The sequence below is a fragment of the Gopherus flavomarginatus genome, chromosome 4 (genome assembly GCF_025201925.1).
Source record: "Gopherus flavomarginatus isolate rGopFla2 chromosome 4, rGopFla2.mat.asm, whole genome shotgun sequence".
Taxonomy (NCBI): domain Eukaryota; kingdom Metazoa; phylum Chordata; order Testudines; family Testudinidae; genus Gopherus; species Gopherus flavomarginatus.
In genome coordinates, this window is record NC_066620.1 from 175,421,792 (window position 1) to 175,438,777 (window position 16,986).

At 35.7% G+C, this 16,986-nt stretch overlaps 1 protein-coding gene across 3 annotated transcripts in view; it reads left to right on the forward strand.

Moving 5' to 3' along the window:
- The window catches only part of CSMD1 (CUB and Sushi multiple domains 1), a 1,994,958-nt gene that overhangs the window by 1,626,434 nt on the left and 351,538 nt on the right, over nt 1-16,986 (forward strand). For all 3 annotated transcript variants that reach the window (XM_050950505.1, XM_050950506.1, XM_050950507.1), the window contains exons 32-36: nt 4,872-4,985; nt 7,656-7,751; nt 13,181-13,384; nt 14,355-14,479; nt 15,137-15,233. In XM_050950505.1, the coding sequence (XP_050806462.1) occupies nt 4,872-4,985; nt 7,656-7,751; nt 13,181-13,384; nt 14,355-14,479; nt 15,137-15,233 (636 nt within the window). The remainder of the gene's footprint in view (nt 1-4,871; nt 4,986-7,655; nt 7,752-13,180; nt 13,385-14,354; nt 14,480-15,136; nt 15,234-16,986) is intronic.

Here is a 16,986-nt window from a genome sequence, read left to right on the forward strand (position 1 = left end):
GCTCCCTGATGCATCTACTCCTGCTTTTCAGCATCAGATTTAAAATATCCTAGTTTTTCATTCTGTAATGAGGACAGTATAGGGTAGGGAAGAGGGTGCCCCTTTTTCTTTCCATTTTCTCACCAGACTCCCTTACTTTCTTGTGACAACCTGGACCACAGTGTCCCAGTTTTTCCCTTGATAAATAACATCATCTAACACAGTCTGTACAACAGAGACTCCATTACATACCAGACCAGCCAAGCATTCATTTATAATGTTTTCTGGACCGGGGAACACATTTCTAAAAGTGGAGGGGAATTAGAATGTTAGGGTTCTGGGGGAGTGGTGGTCATAATACAGGAAGACGGGGAATTTGTGGATTAGGGTGGAAAGCCTATTAGAATGTGTGGAATTAAGAGATGGGCTCAAGTAAAGACCCACATGGAGCCAAATCAGAGCCAGGCTCCAACTGAAATGATCTCAAAAGTTACCTTTAGGATTTTGGAATGTGGTGAAAAGAAAGCACAAGAAGCAAACTAGTCCCTAAATTATATGTGTCAGCTCATTCGTTCTGTTGTTGATCTCTTTAGGTAGTTAATACATTTCAAACTAATGAATTTTATGCCAAGAGGAAATAGTTATCATCAAATAATATCCATAAAACATGAAAATAAAAACACCAAAAGGAAAAAAATGTTAAAACTAACTAGGCAAGAATGTTAACAGCACCTTCCTGCAAGATATCCTCACAAGAGGATAGCGTTTTCAATCCAAAATTCCCTGCCATTGTGGAAGCTGAAAAACGTATCTAATGTCTTCCAGAACTACTTAGGCTTCTGGTATAGTGAGAACATACCTTATCATGCTGATCAATGTTTTCTCATTGTTTCCCCTTTTTGTCTGCCTGTTGTCTCTTTTCTTACACTTAGATTGTAAGTACTTTGGGACAGGGACTAGCTTTTTGTTCTGTGTTTGTACAGTGCCTACCACACTGGGGTCCTAAATGCTATGATAATATAAATGATGCTGACAATGATGATGATAATAATTAATTAGATAAAACATTCAATTTTTGTTTTAAATGTCAAATTATGTTTCCTAAACAAGAATCCATAGTTCAGAGGGACAAAATTTTGTAGCAGCAGTCCCTAAATTCCCCCCCCCCATCCCACAGTCCTCAATTCCATGGCAACACTAATTTATTATATTGCCATGAAATATCCTTTGTTTCCGTTCTCTAATCTGTCATAGTTACTCCACTGAAGTCACTAGAATTATTTGAATTTATATTTGTGTAACTGACAGCGGCAATTGGCTCAAAGCTATCATTTAAAAAAAATATTATGGACCAAAAGCTTTAATTTTAACCTTGTAATCTGCTCTCCATTGCATTAATAGCTCATTTATGTTAATAACTTCATTCTCTAAAATATCTCTGTGGGATTGTCATATCTTTCAGTTCCCTTGCTAGCTAGACTAGTGCAAGAGAGAGAATGGTGGACTGAAAAGTGCAGCTTTTACTCTGACTACTAATGATGCTAATCAATTTCTGCTGCCAGGGCTTCTTTGGCAAATCTATTTTCAGCATTGCACCACATTCAATACCCCCAAAACAAACAAAAATATATGGGAAAATGTCACTAGTAAAATTGAAGGTATTGCGTATTCCTAGCTCAACAGAATAAGGAAACATCTGCAAAAAACAAGTAGAACACTGGCAACTTGTGACTCACATGGCTGCAGTCTTGTTGTGCTCCCATAAAAGTTATTTCTGCTTAAAAGATTTCTGAGGTGATTTTGATTTCAAAGTAATGTAGAAGAAGTCAATAAATGATTGTGTAGAATAATTTCACTCTAAGGCTTTTAGTTTAGTATTTCCCTGGGACAAATTTAGCTCTGATGTAAGTGGCCATAACATTTTTGTTGTGTGTCCAGTTTCTAGCTTCTTGCTTATTAAATCATTTTGGAAGTTGTTCTGAATTATTTCATACTCTTGAATATGAGACTTTGAACTATGGCACGTGAGCTTTGTCTGAGATTTTATACATATGAATCCAACTAATAGTTCAGTTAGGAATTTAGGCAAGTAGGTATTGTCCAGGAGTATATAACATAGTAACGGATTTATAGAGTTTAGGGTGGCTGCTGGGGATGAGTCATTGACAGGTTTGGCCAGGTCACAGTCAAGTTTGATGCTTTCTATCTCATACATTATCACCAATAAAGGTAGTTCTCCAATTTGTATTACTGTCTTTTACTGGGCTTTCACTGGTATAATTGATGATAGGTTAGTAAACAATTCTGATAATATCCATTTTTTTCAGAAGAGAGCCACAATTTAGGGGTGGAGCAAGTTCCAATATACTTTCTCCATTACTAAGATCTCCTTTTTTCTATGACAGTGCTCCAGCTTCACTTCACCTCTCTCCATTTCAATAATCATCTTCTGGGTCAGGAGGAACTAATAAAGAGAAGGCTGGTCACAATGAAAGTTGTATGGAGGTTGTGTGGATGGAAGCTGGGTTAATAACTGAAACTGATAGATAAGCATCAGTGAAAAGTTGGAAAGTGATCAGGGAATGGAAAGGGAAGAATGACTCTAAGCACAGGCATAGGGCAAACAGAAGAGGAAACTTCTGTATCTCTCTCAAAAGATGGGATGGGAAGAAAATAGTTTGCCTAGCCTGACCCAACAGTTGCTTGGTTGTTGGAATGAGAAAAGTAGCTTAATTCTTAATAAGCCAGTGATGGAGTGGGAAAGACAAAGTGAATATTTCCTTTCTCCTAGTAGCTAGGATGAAGAGGGAGAAAGTGAGGAGGTGATTTATCTTCCCAGGTCTCCAGATTTCCAGTCCCACACTCTTACTAAAATGTAATGCTTCCAGTCTATATGAACTAATAATTAAAAAATGCATAAATACAAGCAATTTGCAGTTTTCATACCCCCTAATACTTTTGTTAGTCTATCATGGAAGAAATCTATAGCAGAAACGTAATAAGTTAAATATTGTTCTCTCTATTTTAGAAAATGTATTGTTATACATCACACACATCATTCTTTTAAAAAAAATACATTTTGCAAATGTTGCACTTGTAATGAAGTGATTAAATCAGATAATATATTTAAAAGATTCAGTATCATATTTCACAAACTACAGTGTGCACCACAGGAAACACAGCTGAATGCCTGTGCCTTGGGTGGTGGTAGTTTTGGGATTTAGATTAAGGAAAAAATTGTAAAATGCTATATTTTTCTTATTAGAGTTCAGTACAAACAGGAATAAGATATGTTACTGTGGTTTTCTTTCTTTGGAAGATAGGAAAAGAGTCAAGGGAGAAGGACAAAACATTGAAATGTTTACTTAAAAATTCATCAAAGCTTTACAAATTATTAGTGTCTTGAGAGAGCAATTATAATACAGTTCTATTAGAGCTGTATACATTGAGACACATTTATACAACTGAAGGATTTATTACAAAATGTTCCTCTCCAGAACTCATAGTTAGCTAAACATAAAATTCCTTGAGGTATATATCAGTAACTTCCAAAGATTTTGTTTTTTTTCTTAAAACCAAACATGACATATCCATAGATTATCTCTACAGCTACACACTGAGACATGTAAGTTGTTTTTTAAATTTATTTGACCATATCAAATCGATTGCAAAGAGATTTTAAAAGAAGTTGGAAATAACTAGCCAATGAGTATTGTACTGTACCTTGATTCATTATGTGTGCATAACACACGTGACTTATGTACAATATCTCAAATAAGAATCAGTCAAAATTAATCTAGTTGTTTCTTCGCTAATAAAATATTGCTTTATGATATGATAAAGTATTTATTTTTATTAGGTTGAGTTTACTACTTTATTTTTGAAGTTCACTATTACAGGATGATTATTTTAAAAAATCACTATTACAGTGAACTTAGTAGTTCTTAATATTATTTTATAACATACAGAAATGTCCTATAATGAAATGTGTTATTTGTTGATACAGTTCAAATTGTTTACAATAGAAATGAAAAATAAATATAATGATAGGTTAAAGATGATAATATAGTATTGTGTTTCTATTATAGTGTTTGTATTATTTTAGCTAAAATGAATAGTAATAGGAAGTGAAAGCAGCAAAGAATCCTGTGGCACCTTATAGACTAACAGACATTTTGGAGCATGAGCTTTCGTGGGTGAATACATCTGGATGCATCTGACGAAGTGGGTATTCACCCACAAAAGCTCATGCTCCAAAACATCTGTTAGTCTATAAGGTGCCACAGGATTCTTTGCTGCTTTTACAGATCCAGACTAACACGGCTACCTCTCTGATAGGAAGTGATGGAATTATGCAGTTATAATAACTTTGTTACTTCTTCCTCAGATAAGCGTAGAAGGAATAACAAATAATGTATGATATTAGATGCTACCTTGGGAGAATACTAATGTGATGAGGCTTTCATGCCTTAGCAGTGCTGGTATTTGGCAATCAAAATTAAAATATATTAAGTTCCTTTCCTTTCTGTATCTTCTTGTTCCTCATTCTTAGAGGTAGCAAAATCAAGTGGTAGCTACAAAACTCAATCCCTAACTTTTTAGCGTGATGATTGGTTGCCTTTGGGGAAAGGATCATTTAATTTGTTAATTTAAAAATACAAAAATATAGAAAACCAAATTAGGGTGTGTACTCCTGTTAATCACTAAATAAATGAAATTAGCTAATAGCTATTTGATGAGTATCTGTTTATCTCTTTTATCAGAACAGAAAGTAAATTAAGATGCACTCCTTGCATGAATTCTTACAAGAACCCAGCAAGGAATAATTTAATAATGAGTGTAAGCAAAAATATCCTGTATGTTTTATTTTATTTTTTCTTATTATTTTCCAGTTGTGTTTGGGCAATTTGCCTATTTCCAGACTGCTCTGAACGATGTGGCAGAGTTATTTGATGGAGAACATCCTCAGGCTAGACTTCTCAGTTCACTTTCTGGATCTCACTCAGGTAAAGAGAAAGCAAAAATAAGTATAAACCACTTATGTGACTTAATATAGAAAGCCAGGACTTATGCACATTGTGGGTCTACTTTTAAAAGTTAAGTAATTGTGAAGGGGATTAGGTGTTGGAACAAACTGCCAAGGGAAGTGGTGAATTCTCCATCTCTTGATGTCTTCATGTCAAGACTGGATGGTTTTTTTTTTGGAAGATATGCTTTAGGCAAACAGAGGTTATTGGGTGCAATGCAGGTGTCACTGGATTAAATTCTATAGTATGCATTATGTAGGAGGTCGATATATCAAATGGTTCCTTCTGGCCTTAAAGTATGAATCTCTCAGGGATCAGGATTTTGTCCCTGATTTACATGCCAGTGTTATATATTTGTACTACTAAAATGAAACATGCACAAAAATATATTTGCAATTGCATGCACCTAATACTGAAAATCTGGCCTCACAGAGGCATATACATTGAACTTTACAAATACGAGTTTGGGATTTTTACAACACACCATTTTCCATTCCTTTCAGTCTTGAACATGTGGCTTACTTTATTGTTTACTACTTATTAGGGAAAAAATTATGTATCTGTTTTACAATTTAAAGAAACTTAATGTTTTAATGTTTGAAAAATGAAGACTCTGTTTTTCCTTTGGTAATTCCTTTACATGTAGGTTCCTTCCATGCAAAGGAAAAAACTCCAGAATTCATTTTAACATTGTTTGGAGTAGTTTAACAACCAAAAATTGTTTGATTTTTAATTGTCAAGATAAAAGAGAGAATATTATCTAAACATCCCATTTTGCTGTATCATACATATATACATAAAATGAAGACCAACAGCTATATTTCCCCACAAGCCTTTAGAAGATGATTGAAAGGCAAAAATCTTGCTGCTTTTTTCTTATTGTTCCATGACATCTTCAGAAGAGATTTAATGTGCCAGATTCATATTTCATTTACACTGGTGGATATCAGGAGGATCTCCATTGAAGTCATTAGAGTGACAACAGTGTGTAATTGGTGTGAGTGAGAGAAGCATGAGACCTAATGAGTCAGCTCATTTAAACCAGAGTAAATCATAGAATCATAGGGTTGGAAGGGACCTCAGGAGGTCATCTAGCCTAGCCTCCTGCTCAAAGCAGGACCAATCCCCAACTAATTCATCCCAGCCAGGGCTTTGTCAAGCCTGAGCTTAAAAACCTCTAAGGAAGAAGATTCCACCACCTCCCTAGGTAACCCATTCCAGGGATTCACCATCCTCCTAGTGAAAACGTTTTTCCTAAGAGCCAACCTAAATTTCCCCCACTGCAACTTGAGACCGTTTCTCCTTGTTCTGTCATCTGGTACCATGGAGAATTGTCTAGATCCATCCTCTTTGGAAGCCCCTTTCAGGTAGTTGAAAGCAGCCATCAAATCCCACCTCATTCTTATCTTCTGCAGACTAAACAATCCCAGTTCCCTAAGCCTCTCCTCATCACATCTTCATTCATTTCTCTAGAGTTATGTTGCTAAACAGTTGTTCTCAAACTTTTGTACTGGTGAACGAAAGTTTCACATAGCAAGCCTCTGAATGTTACCCTCTGAATGTGACCCTCCTTATAAATTAAAAACACTTAGCATCATTATAAATGCTGGATGCGAAGCATGGTTTAGTGTGGAGGCTAACAGTTCGCGACCCCACATGTAATAAATTCATGACCCCCTTAGGTGCCCGGACCCCCAGTTTGAGAACCCCTATGCTAACCAGTAAGCACACCTTTGTCATAATCGAGTGGTAAACTGTGCATGTCAAAATTGCAGAAATACAAAATAAAATACACAAATATCTATATATCTATATCTATATATAAATATAGATATAATAGGAAGTTGGAAATCTGTATTTTGATACGCATTTAGCAAATGAGAAAAAATCAGAGTAAATATTTAAAGTTTCTTCATGACTTCTTATGTTAGCCTTCCAGGTTTGCAAAGCTTGCCTTGAGGAGAAGACATACAGAGCATGCCAACTGATGAGCTAACATTATTTTAAATTGAATTGCTTTTAGAAGATCTATTTAATAAACTAATGTTACTCATGTAGTATGTTAAATATTTCACAGAAACAGAGAAAGATTCACTTCAAAAAGAGAGTCGAGGACCTATTTTCTCTTGTTTTAGTTTTAGTTTTAGTTTTGTTTTGTTTTAAAATTATATATTCCATCTTTATAGAGAGAGACCTTAGGTCTCTTTTGAAAGCCTTTTAATTGTTTAATGCATTTTGGAATGCAAGCTAAAGTGGTCAGTCACAGATAAACTCTGGCAAAAACTCTTCAAATGACGCTGGCCTAAAAGGGTAACAGACTCCTAGGCAAGCAATTTATTACAGCTCTAATCCCAACAGCTTCAGTAAATATCAGAAAGTTTATAAACAATATAATTGTACATCATAAAATGTTCCTGTTTGATGATTATTTCTGTATTACTTCCAATGGCAAATGTAATGTTGCTAAATATGATTTGCAGAATTTTTTATACTAAAACATGGAAGGAAAAAAGAAGAAAAATGTACTATTGTCTATCAGTTTTTTTTAACAGGATATTTTATTAAAATCTAAAATACTCTCATCTTTCCAGTCTTTATTTCAATTTTTCCATTCTCTCTCTTCCTTTTCTTTCCCTTCTTCATTTGTAGGCGAGACTTTGCCTTTAGCTTCATCCAATCAGATATTGATGCGATTCAGTGCAAAGAGTGGGGCATCTGCCAGAGGTTTTCATTTTGTCTACCAAGGTAAATCTGTTGGTTTTTACTTCATCCCCTTATAAAATGTTGACAGACTCAATGGTGCCAATCTCATCTACATGACTGGATTGATATGTTTATTAGATCACAAGATGTTTATAGGATTCTTTTAGATGGAATAATTTTGATATACAGTGTGGAACAGACTGTTCATGGACCTATTGGGACAGATTCTCAGCTGGTTTAAACTCCATTGACTTCACTGAGGGTCTGGCCTATTGTGGCACTTCTGTAATGTTGAATAAATATGTTGTTGAAAAACTGCTCAGCAGCTGGTTATTTTTAACAAGTCAGAGAGGTTCTCTCTCTGTCTCTCTTTCTGTTGTGTGTTTGGTAGTGCTATCATCTTTATGTGTAAATGATAAGCATAATAATCCACAAATTGAATGCAACTACAATTAATCTCATATTTTTATTGCCTGACAAGTAGACTTGAGTATTATTTCTGTGTTTATTTTGTATTCAGTAGTTGTATAGAGCCATTGTACTAGACAAGTGAGAATCAGAAATTTGGCTATGTCTCACATCCATCACTCTTTAGCTACTACATTTAAAACATAACCCTGTTAACCCTTAATTAAGTGAAACTTCTATTAAAACTAGTGGGAATTTTTCCTGATTATGAACACGAGGATCAAATACTTAGTGCTTGTTATCTTATAACTGTTAGAAGTTCAGTGTTGAGCAAAGATTGTCAGAGATGTCTTATATTTGGACTGGAACTCTGTTTTTCCAGGGGCTTATATACACTTAAAATGCTACAGCTGCTGTAGTGCTTCGATGTAGACACTACCTATGGCGACAGGAGGTGTTCTCCTGTTGGCATAGGTAACCCACCTCCCCAAGAGGCGGTAGCTAGATTGATCCTAGAATTCTTCCGTCAACTTAACACCATCTACACGGGTCTTAGGTCATCTTAACAATATCATTCAGTAGTGTGGATATTTTAAACCTCTAAGTGACGTAGTATTGAAAACCAAATTTTCTAGTGTACACCAGATCTAGACCATTGTATTGCTGAAGATAGGAGGAGGCAGATTACAGACTTGTGTTAAAAAAAATATACATCCTTCGGGAGCAAATGAAAACAGTCCATATGTTCTTTCCCTACAGTCCCAGGCCTCCTTAGGCAGCAGTAGACTTAGAACCTTCCTTTAGACTTCTCTAGGATCTCACACTGTGCTTACAGGCTGGTGCTTCGTTTTCTTTCTTTCCCAGTTTTTTGTCTATTCCCTCTCCAGTTAGATTTTTGCCATATCCACAGATAAACACACATACCTGATCAGAACAATGTCTACTGGAATCCTCTATCCACGTGATGCTAGGTTCTGGGCAGACTACTTTGTGTTTTGTTTAAGGTATATCCCCTTAACTGTCTCCTACAACTGTCTTAAAGAAGGGCGAATTCATACATCATTTTCAATGAGATTTTAACCCACTTCATAACAATAGTGTAGAGCAGAGGTTCCCAAACTTGATTCGCAACTTGTTCAGCATAAGCCCCTGGCAGGCCACGAGATGCTTTGTTAACCTGAGCATCCACAGGTTTGTCCGCTCGCAACTCTCAGTGGCTTTGATTCGCCATTCCTGGCCAATGGGAGCTGCGGGAAGCAGTAGAGAGATGTGAGGTAAGGTTTGGTAATGAGTCTGTGAAAAGTCAAAATTTATGGAACTCTCCATATTATGTTAATGTTGCCAATAAGTTGTTTTTGACCTCTAATGACTTGGATTCAAATGTAGAGTTAGTTGTAAGCAAAATAAGCATTATGAGCACAGTTTAATTCTTATTCAATATATTGATCTTTTTTCTTTTTTTTTCCTCCAAATCACAACACTGTCATGCCTTGGTATACAGCAATTGCTGTAAAGGACCAGTTCACCTCAGGAGTATTTCAGAAGCTGAAGTTAGTAGGAATGCTAAAAATCAGATGTGAACAGGCAGAATTATTCCTTTTATGTGTAGAAATATTTCATTTCACCATGCTTGCACATGCTAGTCTGGTTGTAGCTAGTGCTGTCAGTCTCTCATGTCTATAATTTAAAAGAAGTCATTGAAATTTAAATTTACCATGCACAAAATAAAGGCAGGGGGAAAAGAGGGAGGAATCTATATAATTTTAAAGGAGAGAATTGCTCTTTGATTTTATGATGATTTCTTCATATCATCTATCTCCATCTGAATTGTAGCTTTCAATCTTTTCATGTATATGCTTTCCCAAACACCTTCTTTGTCTAATTATTTGTAGTCTGTGACAAGTTGCCTTTCAAAGAATTTGAAGTGAACACAAAGCTTTCATTTGATGAAGCATATGCATATATTTTACTGCAGAAGAATATGTCTCTAGGAATACCTTATGCTGTGCTTCATTTCGGTCTATTATACTGAACTGCAGAATTAGTAGTAGTAGTAACTGAACGGAACTGGTTTTGAGAAATAGAAAATGCTACCCTCAGCATCACAAAATGAATCAAACAATCATACTTGACTTATCTCAGGAGAATCCTGATACTATTTTTGTGTACATTTTGATAAATGGATACATTGGGATCTCAAGTTAGTACAAATGTTGCTAGTGCAATGCATTTGAGGCATTTAATTACATTAATAAAGTTACCTCAATTTTTTTCTCTCTTCTGAAAAATGTGAACACATTTCCAGCACTGCCTGCTTGCGAACATTATAAATACACTGGAGAATAGCATCCACACTCTGAATGAACACACTAATCTGGCCTTGAAAGTCAGTCATTTTATTTATCACTCTCTATTCCAGGCTGACCTTATTCCCTGTTCACTTTTCCACTGGGCTGATTTCAATTTTGTTTCACAGCAGTGTGAAACATTTACCAAAAAATGGAGAATAATTACTATAGAAAATAGAATTTCTCTGTAATACAGTCTGAGAAGTCTAGCTTGCCAACATTATAGGCAAAAGCTAGAAGGAGGGCTGGAGGAATAGAAGGTTATAGCCTGCAATATTTCAAATTCTGGTCCTAACAAGCAACAGATGAGGTTTGTGGCTTTGAATTCAAGTTTAATGGTTTTTGCAGTGCCACTTTCTGAAAAACTTATTTTTTCTACATGTCTCATCTATCTCTTCTTCATTTCCTTTTCTCTGATAGCTACATTTCCCTATATTTCACAGAATTATGTATAATATTGGTCTGAATAAGTACCTCATCTATTCAGATCCTACTGTTAGCCTTCTAGAATATTAGAGTTAAGCCTGCTGAAGTCTGCAGCTGGGAACAATCACATATAAAAAAGATTGGGAATGGTCTAGTCTGATTTTTCATCAATGTCCTGTGCTTGCTTCCTTGCTTTGACATCAAGTTAGAGATTTCAACAGAAAACATTTTATGTGGCTCAGTCTGTGGCAGCACAGATCCTTCTTCCTCTGATATGCAGAATGATGAGCATGCTACGATACAGGATTTCAATATGCTCTTGTCCTTGCTCCTTCACTTACTTGCTCTAAGTACATAATTGAATTAATTGAAGTGTTTTATATATTTTAATAAGAATATATTTTAAAAAGGCCCTTTAAGAAATTTAGCAGCTGGTGTCATGGCTTTTTTTTTTGGCTTTGTTTTTTGTTCCTCTTGATCTCAGTAATGAAATAATGCGGAGTCTTCAAATTTCCCATATAAGTAAAACTCACTGAAATACTGTTCAATAGCTGTTTTAAATATTTTTTGTTAGGATTAATATTCATTTTTCTTCATGGTAAGGTTTCCTTTAGTGGCAACATGAAGGTGGAGGGGGGGGTGGAATCAAATAAGTCTTCAAAATTCAGTTTAATCTAAATAGGAACGACAAATTCTAAAAACCATGATCATATGGTTATTAAACGGTGTTATTCTAAGGCAGATTTAAGGCTGTTTGGGTACTCTGACACTGCATCTCTGTACCTTAACTTTTTTTTTTTAAGTTTAACCTTTTTACTTTAATAACTGAGGGCTAGATTCTGATTCAGAGTATAAGCCTGCGTAAGGGAGTAAGAGGAGATAAGAATCTCCCTGTCCCTTCAAAGGCTACCTAGGCCTCTGATCCAGGTATGTATGAATGAGTTCTTGGCTTCTTCTCACTGGCCATAGTAGATCAGCCTGGGTGTGAGCGTGTGGTGAGACAGAGGGGTATAGTGATTTGCTGCTGCAGTAGGCTAGCAGTAAATTTGTAAACTTGAAATTGGAAATAGGAGAAAATGGAGTAACTAACTGTAGCTCATAGATATCTCTGAGTCCTGACACCTCCTGGGAAGGCAACTAGTGTGGCACAGCTGACACACCTTGCTCTGCCAAAATCAAAATCTAGCCCTCAATTTTGATTACTTTTACTGTTTTAAAATTATTTTTTGCCATCCCATATGTTTTTAATATGAGGTTCCAGTGGAAATTGGTGGCCCAGGAGTACACACTGTTATTTCATGAGATCTGGTTTGATACCTAGGTCCACTGTCTTGCTTTTGGAACTGATAGTTCTGGCAGATCTGCTGAAGAAACAGTAATGATAAAACAAAGTCCATGAATGTAAATGCCACGTAGAGGTCTAACTCATATTCATCAGCAGAAAGGATAATTTAAGTAGAATTATTTTATTACAAACAAGCCATAACTATGGTGGCACAAATGGTGCTTCTATCATTTATTTTTCTTGTATATATTTTTTTATATTGTCTTAATTTATAAATGGCACTTTCTGTTGCATATAATTATGTATTAATTATAAGATTATTTCTACAAAAATCAAATGAAAATAATATGTTAAGGAGAATGTTCTCTGAAGTACTTCAATTGTTAGACTAGGTTATAATTTCCAGCTAACCAACACACCACTAGACTCCCAAATAAATAGTAACTTCAAACAGACACTTGTTTATATAGTAATGGTGGTGAGCTAGCAAGCAAAAAATAGCATTTATGTAGAAATGAACATTTATACCACTTCCTCCAATACCTGAAATTTTTGTACTTAAATTTTCAAAATGTGCTTATATTATAAATCAGTTTTATAGTTTATTGAGCTCAATTATTTGTTAGAAATAATGTATCTCAACCATTTTTTAAAAATGATGTAGAAGAGTCAAGTTCTGGTATCCCACCAATTTAAAAATAAAAAATGCAGGGGGTGGGGGAAATCTGATATCTATGGCTGAAAACAAGCTTTTAACTAACTAATATATAGTTACTGCTGTGTTTGTCCACGTAGTCGCTGTGATGCCTTTACCCAACTGCTTATTCTTAAAGGGCTTTAAGGTACTTTACATAATATTTGAGTGCAACAAGTATTGTGTAAAGTTAAATTACATTTTATAAATGCCAGCGTGTGTGTGTGTGTGTGTGTGTGTGTAGTAATTTATTTATTTCTCAGGTGATGACTGGCATTTTGTGTAACAGCACCTATTTCTGTTCATGCAGCTGTTCCACGCACCAGTGATACACAATGCAGCTCTATTCCAGAACCCAGATATGGCAGAAGAATTGGGTCTGAATTTTCAGCAGGCTCTGTTGTTCGATTTGAATGTAGCCCTGGTTATCTGCTGCAAGGCTCAAAAGCTATTCGATGTCAGTCTGTGCCTAATGCTTTAGCTCAGTGGAATGACACTGTACCAAGCTGTATAGGTAAGCAATTACATTTTGGTAATCTGTTGAGGGACACAAATCTCCAAATCAGAATTTAAGATATGTTTCAGAAAATAGTGTTTAACACATATATTCACTCTCCATTGATTAATACTGGTCATGTTCAATTTAAAAGAGCAATTTTTCATATCAAACATAATTGAGTACCAGCTGGTTGGTAGGCAGTTATAGTGTTTCATATAATAACCTATTAGATTAACAAGCATGAGGCATGTTTTCCTGAATATTTATTATCTATGTGTCTACCTCTAAAGTTGGAAGCATAGGATACAACTTCATTTTCTGAAAATCACTATAATCCCAATTTATTATACCATTTTTGTGGTACCTTTTTAGCAGATGTTTCTTGATATATAGCTGTCTCTCTCTCTCTCTCACTCACTTTAGGAGTACCATTCTAATGTACAGTGAATAACAATATTGTTAGTTGCAGTTAATTTGCTTCATTTTGCAGAAGAACCTCTGGTGGAATGATGTTTAGCACATTGAATTTATTTATGCATTTAATAGGTGCTTGTCATTTGTGCATAAATCTCATTGGTATCGACTGGAGTTTTGTGTCTCTATGGAGAGTAGAATAAACCACCAAATATTTAAATTATAATAATTTTTAATGGTCTAAGCAGAGTTGATTTCACAGACCCATTATTCTATGTAGTCTTTTCTTGAGATCTGAGGAAGTGCTGGGCTATCGATAAATATATTAAAGTATTGCACTGTGATTTACCAGGTAAGGCAAACATTAGAGGTACTTTACACTTAAGTGTCCTGATAACATTTTATTTAACTGAAAGCTGCATTCCAAAGTGCAAACTAAAACTTAAAATCTATGTACTTGTAATAAAAAGATTGTTATAATCATTAGATCAATTTGTACATTTAATGTTACATTTCTGTCCACTTAAATGTCTTTGGCTTTGACATAATCTGTGAAAATATTGTCTTTCAGTACCATGCAATGGGAATTTCACTGAACGGAGGGGCACTATTTTGTCACCTGGTTATCCAGAACCCTATGGTAACAGCTTGAATTGTGTGTGGAAAATCATAGTGACTGAGGGATCAGGTATTCAGGCAAGTCTATATTCTGCCAAACATGGAGTACTAAATACCCTCCCCAGTCCCCTCTTCTCAAAGCCAAATCTGGAAAGAGTAATCAGGGCTTTTTGTTTCCCCCCTCATTTTTTTTTTTATTTTTTGCTCACTCTGTTGTGCAGAAAAAATGGATTTAACCTCAGTAGTCACTAGCAGCTTCCTTTTTTAACCGAGCAGAATAGCAAAGATAGGTCCCAATCCTGCAATTTGATCCTGCTTCCATTTACAGCTCCATTGATGTCAATTGAGCATGCACAGAAGTAGAAGTCTACACTAGATGATCTGATTGCAGGCTTGAGGCCATAGTTGGAGCATGATTTTTTATTTTCTTGCACCTTGTGTCCTCCTGTGTATCTGTGCAATGTGTGTGCAAAAATTTTTTAGTCCTACATGGTGATGTTTTGCACTAATTTTGCACAAGTGTAGATGACTATGCAAAAGAAAAGAAAGTGGAGAATAAGAATAAATTTCTTTTAGTTTCATTTTTATTTACATTTTTTCCAGGGCTTTTTTTTGGTTGTTTCACTTTGCTTGTGTCTGGTTTTGGGTTTTTTATGTTTTTTTTATTTTTAGAGCATTCATTTAAATATAATTGTTTGAGTTGAAAAACAAATACTTAGTGGCATTGTTTTACAGATCCAGGTCATAAGTTTTGCCACAGAACATAACTGGGACTCCCTTGAAATCTATGATGGTGGAGATATGACAGCACCGCGACTGGGAAGCTTTTCAGGTAAGCATATGGTCTGGCTAAATGCAACCTTTTTAAAGTGACCAGAATATATATGTGAAAAGCTTCCATGTTTTCTTTAAACTACTTTCCAGTCTCAGGTGAGAAATTTGAAATGATATAATTTTGTCAATGTACTTACACCTAGGAAGATTTTCAAAGTGTCTAACTACCATTTGTGCCTTTGAAAATCTTCCCCATCATTGCCAACTCCCAATATAGATATGTTGCCCTGATGTTAAGTGGGCTTCCACTGCTGATACAGATAGCTTTGGAAATGCAAGCTTAAACTCTCTGTTTTTAGAGTCACCCTCTTAGGGAGGAGACAAAATCATTCAGTATTCATGTAAACTCACTAGACCTTTAGAGAACAGGAAAAAAAAATGGTAAACTGGAAATGTTACAAACCATGTCATTTGTTGTTTCATGAGCATATTAGACATCTTTGGCATTATTCCCCGTTCATAGAGTAGTGTTGTTTTTTTTTGAAGGAATGTGTTGTAGTACCACCAACATGAGCAAACACCTTACATAGGATGGACTGATGAATTATATCCTGGACGTGTCTATTCTGCAGCAAGATTTATCTCTGTTGTGGGACATTTTGTGGTAGCTTCATATGTTTTAAAATTAAGGTTTAGATTGTGTTAAATAAGGAAAATGAATAATACAATTAATTCAGTAGTATCCTCTATATTATTTAATTTGATATTAATACAAAGTATTTGATGCTGCTGTCATAAACAGATAGCTAAGGGTTAATGTTCTTTTACCTGTAAAGGGTTAACACAGGGAACCAAACACCTGACCAGAGGACCAATCAGGAAACAAGACTTTTCCAAATCTGGGTGGAGGGAAGTTTTGGGTGTGAGTTCTTTGTTCTTTGTCTTGGGTCTGTTCCTTTTCTCGTCTCTGAGAGTGATCTTTCTATCTCCTGGCTTTCTAATCTTCTGTTTCCAAGTTGTAAGTACAAGGATAGTAAGACAATAGGTTTATATTGTTTTCTTTTGTATTTACATGTGTGTAGTTGCTGGAGTGTTTTGAATTGTATTCTTTTTGGATAAGGCTGTTTATTCATTTTTCCCCTTAAGCAATTGACCCTGTATATTGCCACCTTGATACAGAGACTATATATTATGTCCTTTTTCACTCTTTTTATATAAAGCTTTCTTTTTAAGACCTGTTGGAGTTTTTCTTTAGAGGGGACTCCAGGGAATTGAGTCTGCAGCTCACCAGGGAATTGGTGGGAGGAAGAAGTCAGGGGGAAAATCTCTTTGTGTTAGAGTTACTAAGCCTGACTTTGAATACCCTCTGGGTGAGGGGGAGAGAGATTAGATCTCTCAGTACTTGTGTTTCCAGGACTGGAAACAGGGAATCTCCTAGGGTCGTCCAGGGAGGGGAGCCTGGGAGGAAGTAACCAGGAAACAAGGGGAGGGGGTTATTTCCCTTTGTTGTAAGACTCAAGGCATCTGAGTCTGGGGGTCCCCCAGGGAAGGTTTTGGGGAGACCACAGTGAGCTAGGCACTGTATAATTCTTAGCTGGTGGCAGCGATACCAGGTCCAAGCTGGTAACTAAGCTTGGAGGTTTTCATTCTAACACCCATATTTTGGACGCTAAGGTCCAGATCTGGGAAGAAGAAATGTTATGACAGCTGCCCCGATTGTTTAATTTTCATTTCACTGCAAAATATTATACTGAAGGCTCTTAACTATGTTGTAAAAATCAGAAAGAGAGCTCGTGATTTTAGCAGCTAAA